The 17,159-nt window shown below is 35.9% G+C and overlaps 1 protein-coding gene across 12 annotated transcripts in view; it reads left to right on the forward strand.

Annotated features, from left to right (window-relative positions):
* The window catches only part of FAM172A (family with sequence similarity 172 member A), a 571,031-nt gene that overhangs the window by 64,831 nt on the left and 489,041 nt on the right, over positions 1-17,159 (forward strand). For 6 of the 12 annotated variants that reach the window (XM_053586593.1, XM_053586640.1, XM_053586624.1 and 3 more), the window contains exons 2-4: positions 1,425-1,548; positions 13,599-13,700; positions 17,056-17,156. In XM_053586593.1, coding sequence (XP_053442568.1) covers positions 1,443-1,548; positions 13,599-13,700; positions 17,056-17,156 — 309 coding nt within the window. In that variant the 5' untranslated portion in view covers positions 1,425-1,442. The remainder of the gene's footprint in view (positions 1-1,424; positions 1,549-13,598; positions 13,701-17,055; positions 17,157-17,159) is intronic. The other 6 variants (XM_053586616.1, XM_053586662.1, XM_053586669.1 and 3 more) reach the window with 2 other exon arrangements.

A 17,159-nucleotide genomic window follows, 5' to 3' on the forward strand; every position in this document is an offset into this window, starting at 1 on the left:
ACACCTGCCACAATGCCCGGCTATTTTTAGAGATGGGATCATCTCACTCTGGCTCAGGCTGGTCTTGAACTCCTGAGGTCAGGCAGTCTACCCTCCTTGACCTAACATTTATTTTTTTTTTTAAAGTATTTTCTGCTATACTCTGCTTATTATGAAAATGCCTGTATTTTTAAAGATAATTATAAAATGTACTTACAAATAGAAACTGAAGTTCACTTTGTGGGTAACAAATCATTTGGGTTCCTCAATCAGGAGTATGTTGGTCTTATTTCACTATTACCATTAATGTAGTTTTTGCATATTTTCATTAACAGTTATGGACTAATTGACTAAATTAGTTTAATTTTTTTCCATTTCATGTGTTGCATATTTTTCCTTCTGAACTTTTGAAATAGTGATTTGCCTTACAGTTCATGAGCACATTGGAAAAAGCCATCTACTTTTAGTTTTAATGCCTTCCGTTTGGCCAAATGAGAACAAGATTAGATTTTAATAAATTATAATTTTTATTATGATTGTTTACCTAGAGTGGCATTTATAGAGTATAGGTTTCAGATAGTGAATTTGACTGATTTTCCTTTTAAAAAGGGATAATTTTTCTCTCCGAAGTTGTATTATTTTCTTTTTTTTTAAAGACAAAGTCTTACTTTGTTGCGCTCAGTAGGATACACTGGTGTCATAGCTAACAGCAACCTCAAACTCTTGGGCTCAAATGATCTTCATGCCTCAGTCTCCTGAGTAGCTGGGACTACAGGGGCCCACCACAATGCCTGGCTATTTTTAGTAGAGACAAGGTCTTGCTCTTGCTCAGGCTGGTCTCAAACACCTGAGCTCAAGCAATCCGCCCAACTCAGCCTCCCAAAGTGCTAGGATTACAGAGCCACTGCACCTGGCCCTAAAGTTGTATTTTTAATTATACTATTGGTAATTTGTGATACTTTATGTATTAATGTATTTTTCTCTTTCTAACTGTCTGAATATTCCAGAGGAAGACATTCTGAATTTATAAAAGACACATGCTTACATTTTATTTTAAAAGAAATCTCAAGTTTTTGCAACTATCTAAAGATACTTTTTTTAAAACATTAAGTGATAGGGGACTAAAACTAAGCAGTAAGTTTGTCTAAATTCAATTCAGCAAGCATTAGTTGTTTGTACGTGTAAAATACTGTGTTGGCAACATGACAGATATAAAGATAACACACACTTGATACCTCTATTCCTGAGGATTGTAAGCTGTTAGCCAATCCAGGTAAATACATAAATAACTATAACACAGAGCAGGAAATAATAAATACTGTGGCATAGGTGTCAACGAAGTGCAGTGGGAAATCAGGATAGAGATTAATTCCAGTGATCTAGGAAGTTGTACAGAGTAGATAGGTTTTGAGTAGAGCTTAATTTATTGCTTTCATTCATTCTAGACTGTCTTCTGAAGATTGATGTCTATTTCCTTGAGCTCTTTAATTTTGTTGCCAGTTTGGGTAAGCATGGCACAAATCCAGCAGGGAGGTCCAGATGAAAAAGAAAAGACTGCAGCACTGAAAGGTACATGCTTAATTTGCTTCTGTAGGAAATTTTCACTGTGCCTAATGAAGGTAAAGGAATATTTAGGTGATCTCACATTCATTTCAATTCTAGAATATGAATTTCAGTACCTTAAACTATTTGCATTTATGTGTGTCCTTCATGGCAACTGATAGTGTCTGAAACATAGTATGTAGTCAGCAAATAATCGTAGAATCATGTAATTTTAGAGGTGTAACAATTGTTGATGCTCTTCCTATTTGAAGTTTTACATTTAATGGTAAAACTAACCATATTAGTCTTTTGAACCAAGAGTAGTGGGCCTTTACCATATTTTGCCTGTTGGAATATCATACTGGATTAAGATAATGATCTGCCCATTTCTATACTTTTGTCTTTGTGGCATTGGCATTAGGGATATTTTATGAGAAGCTGTCCTTGTAAACATTTCAGAGGGAATCTGCCTTACACATTGTTAGGGAATTTTGAATTCTAGACTTTTTAAAAAAATCTGCTATCTAAACTAATTTTACTACTAAAAGAAATGTCATTGTTGATCTGTAAGATTTCTTCATTTATCATGTATTTCAATCTGTCTAGTGACTTGCCCAAGATCAGATTATTTAACTAACCTCTGCAGGATGTCACAGTCACTTTATTTGATAAAGAGAAAATGTCTTACAAGTTTTCTAAATGTTGAGATGCCAGCTGTCTTAGTCTGTTTTGTGCTGTTATAAAAATACCACAGAAATTTATTGGCTCATAGTTCTGGAGTCTGGGAAGTCCAATATCAAGGCGCCCACATCTGGCGAGGGCCATCTGGCTTCATCATCCCTTGTGGAAGGGCCACGTGATGGAGATTTCTCAAGAATTTCTCCTGCTGTCTTCTTCTATTTCTTATCAGGAAAGCCTTAAGTAGATATAGGATAAAACATTCACTTTCTTGGCTCAATTTGTGTTACCTTGTCCCTGCTTTTCGAGGTAATACTCTATGGAGGGAATGGTATTCCTGGCCCTTACCTACAAAAATGGGAAATTATTAAGAGCATTGCTTGCTTTAGATGCTGATCTGGACCATGTCTCCTCACAAATTTTAGAGCTGATGATAGCTTGGGTTAGACTGTTAGCAAGGGGATCATGAAGTTTGGACAGATTCTGAATGTGTTTTGAAGAAAGAGAACATGATTTACTAATGTTATCGGACATGGGATATTAGAGAAGAAATGAAGATAACTGAAGATTCTTGGCAGAAATAGCTTCAAGATGGGCATTATTAATTAAATTGAGAAAACATTGGGAAAAGCAGTTGGGGGTGGTGGTGGTGGAAAGCAAAAGTTAGATTTTAGACATTAAATTGAGATGACACTTAAACATTAAGAAGGAGAAGTTGCGTCTATAGGTGGCGCTAGAGATACAACTTTGGGGAATCATTAACATAGGGATAATATTTAAAGTCATGATTCTACTTGTGATTACCTGAGGTATCAGTGTTGCTAGAAAAGAGATGAGATCTGAAGATCGAACCCTGGGCACCTTGACTTTTAGGGTCAGGAAGATGAAGAGGAACTAGTAAAAGAGGCTGAAATGGAATTTTTAGTATGGTAAGCTGAGAATCAGGAGCAAGAGAGAGATCCTGAATGACAAATTATTTTTTTTTAATTAATTTTTATTAAATCATAACTTTGTACATTGATGCATTTATGGTGTTCAGGGTACTGCTTCAATATACAATGTGAAATGCTTACAATGAACTAAGTAAAGAAAGAAACAGGGAGTCATTAATTAAGTCATATGCTGGTGATTGATAAGATTAGATGAGGACTGAGAATTAACTTTTGGATTTGCCAATATGGAGGTCATTGTTTACCTTTACAAAGAGCTGTTTCAGTGACTTGATAGAAATAAAATCTTGTTTAGAAAACTTTAAGTGGAGAATAGGAGGAGAAGAGTCAGCTGTAGATAACCAGCTATAAGGTCTCACTGCAGGTTAGGATGCTGCCGGACATGACCCAGCACACTCAGAATAATGGAAGGTTTAGGAATGAGGACAGGAATATGTGCGAGAATTACTGCCTACATAGAAACATTGGATTTTGGGCATCTGAAGGCTTATTTGATAATGTGAAAATTTGATCTCCCAAGTTGTGGTCTAATTTGTACTCCTATCAGCAGTCTGTAAGTTTGGATTGATTCTCTAGATTTCAGAGGCAGTACAGTGTTGTGAAAAGACTATTGATGAGTTCTAGAGATAGAACTATCTGGATTCAAACTCAGGTTTTCCTCTTACCATGGGCAAACTGTTTAACTTCTCTGAATGTTTTCCTTCATTTGTACACTAGGAATAATACACTAGTATACATGGGCTTGTAAGGATTAGTGAAGGAGTCAAATTGGAAATAGAAATAAAATAACAAGCATATAGTAAAGTAGATGTTAGAACAAATTAGCAAACTGAATAAAATTTTATTCCTAGAATAGGAAGGCAGTTTTATTCTTGATATTTCAAAACTGGGGTATGCATAAAACAATGAATTGATGACGATCAGTAACTGCTGTTCATTGAAGCAGTGATTTTCAACTGGTGTGCAATGAGAGGATCTTACATATGCCCCGAAAATTTTTAAGGATTATTAATTAAGTTATTTTTGAAGGAACTTCAAAGCACAGTAAATATAGTCTTTTTTTTTTTTATCAACATAATTTAAGTGTGCCGTGGAAGTTTAACTATAGGTTGAAGTGTGCCATGAGATGAAAAAGGTTGAAGAACATGGCGTTAAATAGGTTTATAGGGCAAGACTGCAGGCTTGAAAGTGATTTAATTTTTCATGTATGGAAAGGTGCTTCAGATAAAGGCATAAATGGTGGAAAAATCTCATAAGATTATATTAGTGGTCAGAAAAATGTCAGATAAAACTCAAGACAAGCAGGATTAAAGCAGTGCATTCTAGAAGAAAGTAGTTCAGATTAGTTTACTATAATGTGATAATGAAGATGGGGAGGAGGATGACTATTACCGTTAAAGGCAGGCATATTATGCATCTGACAATCATGTCATTTTTGGAGATGATAATGAAGATGTTTTATAAGGAATCTCCCATTTCTTAAAAAAGGATTACCCTTTTCATTTGCCAATTTTACTGGGTTTTAGTTCGTCTGCTGGCTTGCGTTGATTTGTTGAGCCCATTTTCCTGGTTGTGTGTTCTGTAGTCCTCCTAGTTCATGCAGATTAGGTTCTATTTACTTCCTCCCAACCCCATTCCCCATTTCCCCAAAATGCTTGGCACTTTGCCATAATGCCTTACAAAAATTCTTCTGGACATTAATGGATAATATTATTATGTTAATTATTTGTGATAATTGTTGTTATTGATATTATTGTTCAGTGAATTCTGTTCTCCTCTGCTTTGGGTGAAAAAGTGTATTTCTCAGCCTCATTGATGAGTAGCTTGTGGACAGGAGGTGAGCAGAACCTTACACTGTATTTTATTTTTTTTAATTTCAAATTAATATGAGGGTACAACTTTTTAGATTACATTGTTCTTACTTCTAAGGTAAAGTTAAAGTTGTAGTTGACCTTTCAACTACCCAGCGGGTGTGCTGCACACCCCGACACTGTGCACAAGAGGGGAGATCCCACCAATTGCCCTTCCTCCTTCTGCAGTGCCCTCCCCTCCCTTCGATTTTTGCATGTCACAAAAATGTGACCAAGGCCTGATAACTAGAATCTACAGAGAACTCAGATTAATCAATAAGAGAAGAGTAAACAGTCCCATTTAGAAGTAAGTAAGAAACTTGAACAGAAACTTTTCTGGAGATGATAGACGAATGACCAACTCACAGTGTGTTTGTGTGGCCTGGCTTGTTAGTTGTTGAGCTCTTGCCATTCTCCATGAAAAGAACATACCCCAGATAGCCACTAGTCTAACGAGGGTAAGAAATGTATTTGAGCCAACCTGAATCTGGTCTGCAGCTGGGATCCTAAAACCTGGAGTCCAGGCTTCAGGGAGTTACACTGACTAATTTTCAGATGTTGAGCCAACCTTGCCTTGCACGGCTGTTTGGTCATCATGTGTTATCATTATAAACTGCTGGATTCTATTTGTTAAGTTTTTGTTGACAATTTTTGCATCTAAATTTGTGAGGCATTTTATAATTTTCTTATAAAATTTGTGTCCGGTTTTGGTGTCAGGGTAATGCAGGCTTCTTTCTGCTCTTTTATTTTTAAAAAAGTTTATGTAGAAATGATATTTTTTCTTTTTAATTGTTGAGTCAAATTAATCAATAAAGCTGTCTGTGGCTGGATTTTATGCTGTTTTTCTTTCTTTCTTTCTTTCTTTTTTCCTTTTCACTTTCTGTTTTCTGTTTGTGGGAAGTTTTAAAGTTTGATTTGATTTTTTTAATACAGCTATTCAGGCTACCTGTTATTGAGTAAGTTTTGGCAGACGAGATTTTTTAAGGAATTTTTGTATTTTATCACTGTTGTTCAATATATTGGCATAACATTTTTCTTAACAATTACTATTAACCTTTTAATGCCATAGCTTCTACTAATATTGGTAACTTCTTTTTTTCTTCTTTTCCTGATCACTCTGGCTAGTGGTTTATCACTTTATCAATAAAGATACCATCTGCATTTTCAAGAAACAGCCTTTGGCTTTATTGGTTTTTCTCTGATTTTTATTTCATTAACTTCTATTATCATTATTATTTTCTTTCTATTGCTTACTTCAATTTAGTTCTTTTCTCCTGTTTCTTAAAAAAAAGTTTAGATAATTGATTTGAGATCTGTCTTGCTTTCTAAAATAAGCATTTAATAGTACAAATTATCCTCCAAACACTGGTTAGCTGTGTCCCATACATTTTGATATGTTGTATTTCTATTTTCATTCAGTTCAAAAATATTTCATATTTCTTGTGATTTCTTTTTTAACTCACAGGTTTCTTAGAAGTACGTTTTGCCTCTAATATCTGGGTATTTTCCAGGTTTTTCTCATTGATTTTTAGGTTAATATTATTGTAGTTAGAGAAATACTGTATGACTTAAATCCTTTTAATTCATTGAAACTTAATTTATGACTCAGAATATGGGTTATTTTGGTGACTGTTTCATGTACACTTTAAAAGAAGTGTAAAATTGCTATTTGGTGGCATGTTAGGTAAATGTAAATTAGGTTGAATAAATACTTTTTCAAGTCTTTTATGCTCTTACCTATTTTCTATGTGCTTGCTCTATTAATTATGAAAAAGTGTCAAAATCTCCACTTATAATTGTAAACTTATCTTTCCTTCCAGTGGTATCAGATCTTTCTATATATATATATATATTTTTTTTTTTTTTTTTGAGACAGAGTCTCACTATGTCACCATTGGTAGAGTGCTGTGCTGTCACAGCTCACAGAAACCTCAAACTCTTGGGCTTAAGCGATTCCCTTGTCTCAGCCTCCCAAGTAGCTGGGACTATAGGAGCCTGCCACAATGCCCAGCTTTTTTTTTTTTTTTTTAATTGCAGTTGTCATTGTTATTTAGCTGGCTGAGGTTGGGTTCAAACCCACTAGCCTTGGTGTATGTGGCTGGCGCTGTAACCACTGTGCTATGGGGGCTTAGCCACTGCTTACTATTTTTAAAGGCACTTTTATTTGGTATGCATACAGTTAGGTGTGTTATGTTCTCTTGATGGGTTAACCACTTTATCATGTATACTCTTTCTGGTATTAATCCAGCTACTTCTGATTTTATTAATGTTTGCATGTTATCTTTTACAGTCCTTTTACTTTTTTGTATCTTTACACTGTAGCTGCCGTATAAATGAGTCTTGCTTTTTTAGCAAAATTACTTTGATTTGGTGTATTTAGAATATTTATATTTTGTAATTATCTACAATTGTTGGGTTTAATTTGACCCGCGAGATATTATTTTGTTTGTGCTTCTTCATTCTGTTTTTACCCTTTTCTGCTTTCTTTTGGATATGTTTTGGTAACAGTTTACTTTTTAGAGCAGTTTTAGGTTTGTAAAAAAATTGAGCAGTATTTAGGGTTCTCCAGAGAAACAGGATACATACACACACAGTGTACGCATATCATGTTGATTCTGTTTACATATGTATATACACATATATATGTAGATAGATAGAGAGATATTTACATATGTCACATAAGAGAGGAAAAAGAGGCAGGAGAGGGGGAGATTGACTTCAGCAATTAGTTCATGTGATTATGAGTGCTAGAGAGTCCAAAATCTGTAGAGCAGGCTGGCAGGCTAGAAAACTCAGGTAAGAGCTGATGTAACAGTCTTTGAGTCTAAATTCCATAGTACAGCAAGCTGGAAACTCAGGCAGGATTTCTATGTTGCAATCTCGAAGAAACTTCCTTGTATTGTGGAAAACCTCAGAGTTTGCACTTAAGGACACATTATGGAAGGCTGATAGTATAGTTCCAGTCTAAGTCCAATGTACTGAGGTATGGAAACCAGTGATGTAATTTCCAGTTCAAGGCAGAAGACCAATGTCCCAGCCCAGAGATAGGCAGCAGGAGCAAATTCTCCTTTACTCCGCTTTTTGGTTCTATTCAGGCCTTCATGTGGTTGGATAAAGCCCACACACACTGAGGAGGCAATGTTAGCCTCATTCAGAAACTTCGTCACATGTACACCCAGAATCGTGTTTACCTGACTATCTGGGCACCCTGTATCCAGTCAAATTGTTGCATAAAATTAACCATTATACCATTTATCCTCTATGTACACTTGAATGTCTTCCTTTTGGCTCTTGTGAGTAGTGCTACTTACTATGAACAATGAGGTACACATACCTGTTTTAGTCTCTGCTTTTGATTCTTTTGCATGTGAAATATATCTTTATACAGTTGTTACGTATGCTTACTTGAGGTTTAGAATTCTAGTTGCAGAATCACTTTAATCATGAGAGCCATGTTTGAAAAAAAACAGTTGTGTCATAGCTGATGCATATTTAGCTTATATAGATTTAAGTCTGCTGTATTATATAGGTGATTGAAGGGATTTTTAATGGAAATTATTTCATTATATTTGATTTTTGCATAATCTACTTCCTTTCTTTGGAACACAATCTCAGAGTAAAATGCATCTTTACCATATTGTTTTCTTTTTACAAAGCAGAAAAATAATTTCTGAAAGTTTCTATATATCTTATCAATGCTAATGAAATAAAAAATGTATGTCAGGTTTTTAGTTGACAGAGGAAAAATTTGAGGAATATCCTTTTACTTAGTTCATTTATCATTCAGAGGAACATTCTGGGCAAAGCAAAATAATGGGAGAGAAAGGGGAAAGAATATTCCAGTGTTGATGTGGCGTATAGAATCACCATGGTGATTTGGAAAGAACTCTGAGTTCAGTTTTGAGAGAATGGTTAATTTTATTAATCCCACTTAACTAGTAAACCATCATTCTGGATAAGGCATTTTACCTCTCTGAGCTCGTTTCCTTGTCTGAAAGTGAAAATGATAACATGTTACCATTTCCTAAGATTGCGATGATCAAATGAGATAATATACGTGAAAGTGATGTAATAAATTGATATAAAGCTGTGTTTTATGATCTGCATGGGTAGAAACAGAAAATGGCGGTTAAAGGGTTTCTGTGTGTCAGTTAAAGGGTTTTTAAGTTTTGAGTTGTGGAAGATGACTATGAAGTGAAGGAATCTAATTTTGTCTCGGAGCCTCAATTCATTGGAAGGAGAGAAGTGAGAATCTTGTAGCCACCGTGAGCCAGTTTTTGATACTATCTTTACTCTATTTTGGAAAGATTACAAGGTGGTCAGAACTTCACTAATGAATGAGGAATTGTTAGCATATGTCCCTTTTAAAGCCCAATACACACATTATGTGAGATTTCTGTTTCACTAGAATTTGTGAATCATTTTTTTATGTTGAGAATGGCATATTTTTATATGAATTGAGTTTGATAATAGGAGTTTAAAGAGTACTCCTAAGTAATGATTTTTTAAAGAAAGTTCTTTTGATGGCTTGTCTTTGTGCCTTGCAGAGAGAGATGACACTGAAGGTAGAGACAATACTTTTTTCCTCCATATTTTGATGATGTTCTGTACAGAAGGATGTGTTACGTGTCTGTGAGAGACAGAAGTGAAGTGTTACTTCTGAGATACTACTTTTATAGGAAGGGGACCGGTTACCTTACAACTGATGGGACAGCTTGTCTTTAGGAACTTGAGTTAGAATGAGGAAACTCAAAGCTAATCTTTATTTTTTCTTGATTTGACAAAAATGATTTCACAACTTTTTCAAATTTAGTAAACTTGAAGTTTATTTTTTATTTTTCTCACTTTAGAAATGAGATTATGATGTCATATAATAAGAACTTTAGCCTCAACCTGGAATACGAGCCTTAAAGATAATCATTACATACTTTTTGATAGACTGATGCTAGGAATGTGGTAAAAAAGATACAAGGTGAACTTGGACCATCTTATAGAAATATAGAAATAGAAAGAAAGGAAATGCTCAGAAGGCAAAAGGCTAAGAGTATGTCAAAGGAATAGAGGAGTTGACTTAAAGAACTTATAGTGGCCATTATTTGAGAAACAAAATAAATGTGTAGTATCATAACTCAAACTATACCATAAATATCCATGGGTCCATAGTGACATAAAAAAGTGATTGAATAAATGTGTAAACAAAGGAAGAGAGATGAAACCACGCGGAAGTATTAATAATATATGCAGATCTTCTTTACTCCAAGAGGCAGGGCATAATTCCTCCTATCTCCTCTTGAGGGTGGGCAGACATAGTCACTTCCAAAGAATAGATTATGGAACGGGAAATATAATAACTTTATAGTGGAGAAGGCTGGCACATGCTCCCTTACCAAGTGCTGAAGATTAATATCATCAGTGATGTCATGTTATCATCATCTTCTCTTTGACATGATAGGTTGAGAATGGCAATTCACCTGTGTGGTATTCTTTCCCAAAACCCATAAGTGTGGTACTAATTACAAGAAGAAACATCAGACAAACTCAAATTGGGTATCATTTTACAAAATAGATGACTAGTATTCCTCAAAACTCTCAAGATAATGGGAAAGAAGGAAAGACTGGGGAGAAATGATAACTTGGCTATTCAAGGTTTTTTGCTGATTGTAATAAAATGTAATGTAGTATCCTGGATTGAATCCTGGCACAGAAAATAGACATTAATGGAAAACTGGTGAAATGTGAATAACGTCTGGGCTTTGGTTACCAGATGTACCAATGTTGGTTTCTTCTTCTTGACAAATATACCATGGTTGATGTAAACTATTACCAGTAGGGGAAAATGAGTGAGGGCTATAACGTACTGTGTACTCTCTTTCAACTTTTCCACAAATCTAAAATTATTCTAAATTTAAGTGCTTATTATTAAAAACAAACCCTGGTTGACAGAGTTTTTTAAATTGCATGGAGCCAAATGACATGAAGAATAGAAATTGCTTTCTGTCAACCAGTTTTCATTATTTACAGTTTTTAATTTTTTTCATGGTATGTTAAACTTTGTAAAAACCATTTTAAAATAACAGCTTGCCAATACGTAAAACTCTAAAAAAACCATCCCTTGAAATAGCTGAAGGTGTTAACAAATGGAAAAAAATACCATGCTCATGGCTGGGAAGAATCAACATTGTTAAGATGTCCATATTACCAAGATTACAAATTTAATGCAATCCCTATGGCACCATTGCCATACTTTAAAGATCTTCAAAAAGCAGTACTTCATTTTATATGGAATCAGCAAAAACCTTGAATAGCCAAGAAATTTCTCGAAATAAAAACAAATCAGGAGGTATCATATTACCAGACTTGAGGCTATATACTATAAATCTATAGTGATCAAAACAGCATGGTACTGGCACAAAAATAGAGAGGTAAATACATGGAACAGAATGGAGAACCAAGAGATGAACCCAGCCACTTACCACCATTTGATCTTTGATAAGCCTATCAAAAGCATTCACTAGGGGGAAGACTCCCTATTTAACAAATGGTGCTGGGTGAACTGGCTGGTGACCTGTAGAAGACTGAAACTGAACCCCCATTTTTCACCAGTAAAGACATGAAACTATAAAAATACTAGAAGAGAATGCACTTGAAGAAATTGATTTGGGAGAATATTTTATGAGGAGGACCCCCAAGCACTTGAAGCAAAACCAAAAATACATTACTGGGACCTGATCAAACTAAAAAGCTTTTGCACAGCCAAGAGCACAGTAAGTAAAGCAAACAGACATCCCTCAGAATGGGAGAAGATATTTGTAGGTTATGTTTCTGACAAAGGTCTAATAACTAGAATCCACAGAGAACTGAACCTAATTAATAAGAAAAGAACAAATAACCCCATTTCATTGTGGGCAAGAGACTTGAATGGAAGCTTCTCTTAAGAAGACAGGCACATGGCCTATAAAGGCATGAAAAAATGCTCATTATCTTTAATCATCAGAGAAATGCAAATCAAAACCACTTTGAGATACCAGTAAGATTAGCCCACATAACAAAATCCCAAAACTGTAGATCTTGGTGTGTATGTGGAGAGAAGGGAACACTTAAAGCACTGCTGGTGGGAAGGCAAGCTAATATATGTCTTTTTTGGAAAGAAGTTTGGAGAACACTTAGGGAACTAAAAGTAGACCTACTGTTTGATCCTGAAATTCCTCTCCTGATTTTCATATAACCAAAAATCATTTTACAACAAAGATATTTGCACCAGAATGTTCATTGCAGCCCAATTCATAATTGCCAAGTCATGGAAGCAACCCAAGTGCCTATAGGGCCATGAATGAATTAACAAATTGTAGTATATGTATACCACGGAATACTATGCAGCCATTAAAAAAGATAAGAAACTTTACATCTTTTATGTTTACCTGGATGGAGCTGGAACATATTCTTCTTAGTAAAGTATCTTAAGAATGGAAGAAAGATTATCCAGTGTACTCAATACTATTATGAAACCAATATATAATCACCTACACTTTCATACACACGATTAAACACAACTCTAGTCCAGAAATGTCGGTGTCGCTAGGCCGCCGACAGCAGGGACGAACACACCAACGCAGACAGCTTTCAGCAGGTTTATTATCGGGGGCAAGCAGCTTGTCCAGGGAGAGCAGGATGGAAAAGCCCTAACCTTGTCCGGGGAGAGCAGGATGGAAAAGCCCTAACCTTGTCCGGGGAGAGCAGGATGGCAAAGCCCTCTCACCTTGTTTACAGCACTCTGTATATATACTCTAGGACACATCCTGTTATTGAGGTTTCTTGACCTAGATATCTCTCCAATGAGCGCAAAGGGCACGGGCGGCAAGGTTGTTGCCAGGGCGCAGCCTGCAAGCAGGTTTCCTAAAGTACGCCTCCGCCATCCTGTTTTTGTGCCTGATCGATACATTGTATAAGGGCCCTCCACAAGAAAGAAGGAGAGAAGAGAGGGAAAAGGAGGGAATGGGGGAGGCTGGGAGGAAGGAGGGTAGTTGGTGGGACCCCACCTAATGTGCACAATGCAAGGGTACATATCGAAACTATTAAAGAGTAGAGTATAAATGTCTTAATACAACAAAAAATAAATAAGTATTTCAAATGAATAAATCAAAATAAAAGAAATAAAAAATAAACTATTCCTTATATTAACACTATTTAAATTTAGAAGTCTTCTTATAAAAATAGTTTTAGTTATATATAAGATTTAACGACCTTTAGAAGTCATATTAATGTCTGAAACTTTTCAACTATGGGATAAAGTAAATAAGGTTCAAATTAATAGCTGTTTATTTTGAAGGATGTTAACAATTTAATATAGTTGTATGTGGAATCTGAGTTGCGATTGTTTTGAGAATTATGATTTTCAAAGTGCTTATGTTGACATTGTTCTTGATCATAATATAGTTATTTGGGGGGAACTTAGGAATTTATTAGCATTCTCAGTTAAAGCAATATATAAAATATATACATAGTCTAATAAGACCAAAGAATACTTAAGAATAATTTAAAATATAGTCTTTTTTATTAACTATGAAAATGAATATTTATTTTCAAATCTTTTTTTTTCTAGATTTATTATCTAGAATAGATTTGGATGAGCTAATGAAAAAAGATGAACCACCTCTTGATTTTCCTGATACCCTGGAAGGATTTGAATATGCTTTTAATGAAAGTAAGTGGTGTATGCTATATGCAAAATTTATTTAACGATGCTAATAGAATTTTAAGGCTGATGTTATTTGCTGCTTTTAAAGGCCAACTAGAATGTTTTATGTATTTCTTTTGAGAAATAATGACTTATCCTTGCATGGTGAAATCCTTCACTCAAGTGAAGTGTTATCAAATAACAACTTCCCAAAGTTGTCAAGTCAGGTAAATTAATGGACATGAATTTGATTCAGCATATGCACTTCAACCTTGAACATTCAACTCCCTGGTGTCCAGTTGGAACTCCTAATTAAATCTTATAGAACGATGCTCCTGTTTCACATGTTATTTAAAATGAAGTGACTGGCAATAATTATCTGTGACAGTATTTTAAAGTAATTTCCCATGATTTTTCAGGGAACATCCTTCTTTTAAAATTTATTATTTAGATTTTGAATAAAATAACATGTACACTTGGGCTGTGGAGGAGCATAGCCTAGATTGCAAGGATATTTCTGGAATAAAGAAACATGATTCATTGAATTATTTATACACTGTTAAACTTGAAAGGTAATGAGATTACATCTTGGTAGCATTTGAGCTGTAGTTTTCTGTATGTTTGCTCGCTCTGTGTCAGCTGAATTGGTGCTCTGTCATCATTGTGTTAGCAGATACCCCCTTACGACATCAGTTATAGGCATTAGGACTTACAGCAACAGACTGTGTACTAAGATTTTAGGTGAGTTTAAACAGAAAATTCTAGAAACTTTTATCTTTTATGTTAATTTTCATACTTGTTGTAATGTAGTGTATTTTATGATGGTGTGTGTTCCAGTAGTAATATTTGTTGCCTGGGAAGAAGAAAGTTGAAGGCATTAGGCTTGTGGTCTATTTCTTTCTTGATACTCCTAGACAAAGAGGCTTGGTCTTTTCTCCTTGTAAATATGATAGTAATAACTGATTGGTAATAAGGACTAATATTTGCTATGAGGAGAAGTCCTTATCTGTGGAATTCTAGGTCTGACGATTAACTTCACAAACTTATCCTAGAAAAAGTGCTACCTACCTCATTGCTGAATATCCCTGTGGTCACTTTCCAAGTACTCCCCTTAGGAAGCTGTGCATGACACCAGTGCCCAGTCCACCTTTCAAAGCAGTTTTGGAACTTTTTTTCTGGAATGACCATTAGAGCTGTTGTCTTATTAACCCTTTTGTCCTGAATGTCATAAAAATGTCTTCCTTTCAATATTTCTTTTATTTTTGGGTAAAGTAAAGGTCACTGGGGGTGAGATCAGGTGAATAGGGAGGGTGTTCTAATACAGTTATTTGTTTACTGGCTGCAAACTCCCCCCCAGATAGTGCCGTGTGAGCTGGTGCTCTGTTGTGATGCAAGCCATCCATGAGTTGTTGGCAAAAACTTCAGGTCATTTTGTGTAACTTTTTAATGAAGCTTTTCCAGCACTTCCAAATAGTAAACCTAGTTAGCTGTTTGTCCAGTTGGTAGAAATTCATGACTCTTGATTGGACTGTTGGCACTTTTTTGGTCATGGAGAATTGGTTGACTCCCATTAGGCACTCTGACGCTTTGGTTCAGAGTTGTGTGAGTACACTCTCTGGTGTATTTCATCACCAGTGATAACACAGCCCCAAATATCATCTTGCCTCTTTAAGAGTCTTGGCAAACTTTGACTCTCCTTCAATTTTGTTCATTGGTGAGCCCCCTCAGGACCACTTTTGCATACACCATTGTCATTCCAAGATTTTCAGTGAAGATTTTCCTAACTGTCGCTATCATCAGTGCTTCTCATAATCAGCTAATGATTTTGGTGCACAATTTGATGATTTTTGTAATGTTTTTATTTTTATAATGGCCAGTTCTGTTCGTTACTGGCCACCCTGATTTTCTTCGTCAGTGATGCCTTCTCTTCCTTCAGAAACGTTTAATCCCCTTACTGTCATTATCGCCATAAACTTGCCGTAACATGTCCCTGATTTCACATCCAGGCTTGCCAAGTTTAACAAGAAATTTATAAATGTTTGTTGCTGTAATTCAAGCTCCAAGATTCTCATGATAGCACACAAAAACACGCAAGAACAATAATGAGCGCCACTCAGCAAGATGTCACCACATGTCGACATGAACACCGCTGTGAGACACTGATACGCCAAGGCTCTGAGACCTTAGCAAGCCATCTGTGCAGTGCTGACAACATAAGCACATGCTGGCAAGTTCACAAACTTAATTGTTAGACCTTGTACCTTAAGCAGGATGACTCATGGTAAACAAACTTATAGTCCTTTGGATATATGAGACATATTTGTCTAAAGCACGTCACATAAGCAGTACAGCCCTTTGGCCCATGAAATGGAAATGCTTATGTGCCAAACGCTCACCAATGTGTGAGGGAATCTGGATGCCTCCCTGAGGACCCCTCCTTCTGTGACCCAGAGACTGCCATCGAATGAGAGGGAAGGACCTAGGGAAAGCCATGTATCCCAGACCTCGCCCTGCTTTGCCTGTACCCCTGGAAATATTAGTAAAGCTTAGTCATTATCAGTAAAGATCTCTAATTTTGTGAGTCTGAATGATAGTCCATACCTGTGTTAGCTTACTGCTGTTCTCCAATTTCCATTTGCTATCCTGCCCATATTTCAGATCCTAGTTGAGAAATCTTATTGAAACCATCTGAACCTGTTCTAGTTATTAGGAATTTTTCACTTTTCCAAAATCATTCTGGACTTAGTGTCTATGTAGGTTGCTTGTGGCAGTTTTCAGATTGTTTACCTACTTCATTCTTGTTTAACTTCCTGAAAAGTTGCTTAGGTTTTTTTTTTTTTGAGACAGAGTCTCACTATGTTGCCCTGGGTAGAGGGCTGTGGCGTCACAACTCACAGCAACCTCAAACTCCTGGGCTTAAGTGATTCTCTTGCCTCAGCCTTCCAGGTAGCTGGGACTACAGATGCCCGGCACAATGCCTGGCAATTTTTTTGTCGTAATTCTCTTTTGGCAGGCCTGGGCTGGATTCGAACCGGCCAACTGCCATGCTAGGTGCCGAACCTAATATTTATGCTTTTATATCTCAAGTTAGCCTCTAAGCTTCTTGACTACTGTGAGCATGTTCCTGGCGATACCTAGTAGAGATCTTTATACACAGTAGGCCTTATGGTACTGCTGGTTTGCTTTAGAGAGATGAGGATCAAGAAGAATAGCCTTTGAGTGTTTAAGTTTATATCATACTGACATTTGAAAGAAAAAATCTAAAAAGAAAACGGTTGTGAGGAAGTTATTTTAAGTTCTTCTCAGATACTATTTGTCATGTTGTTTATGTTATTATAAATGTAGTTTGAATTACAGCGATACTGTTTGTTTACCTTCTTAGAGGGACAGTTAAGACACATAAGCACTGGGGAGCCATTTGTTTTTAACTATCGGGAAGACTTGCACAGATGGAACCAGAGAAGATACGAGGCTCTCGGAGAGGTA

Source organism: Nycticebus coucang, chromosome 1 (genome assembly GCF_027406575.1).
Source record: "Nycticebus coucang isolate mNycCou1 chromosome 1, mNycCou1.pri, whole genome shotgun sequence".
Lineage (NCBI taxonomy): Eukaryota > Metazoa > Chordata > Mammalia > Primates > Lorisidae > Nycticebus > Nycticebus coucang.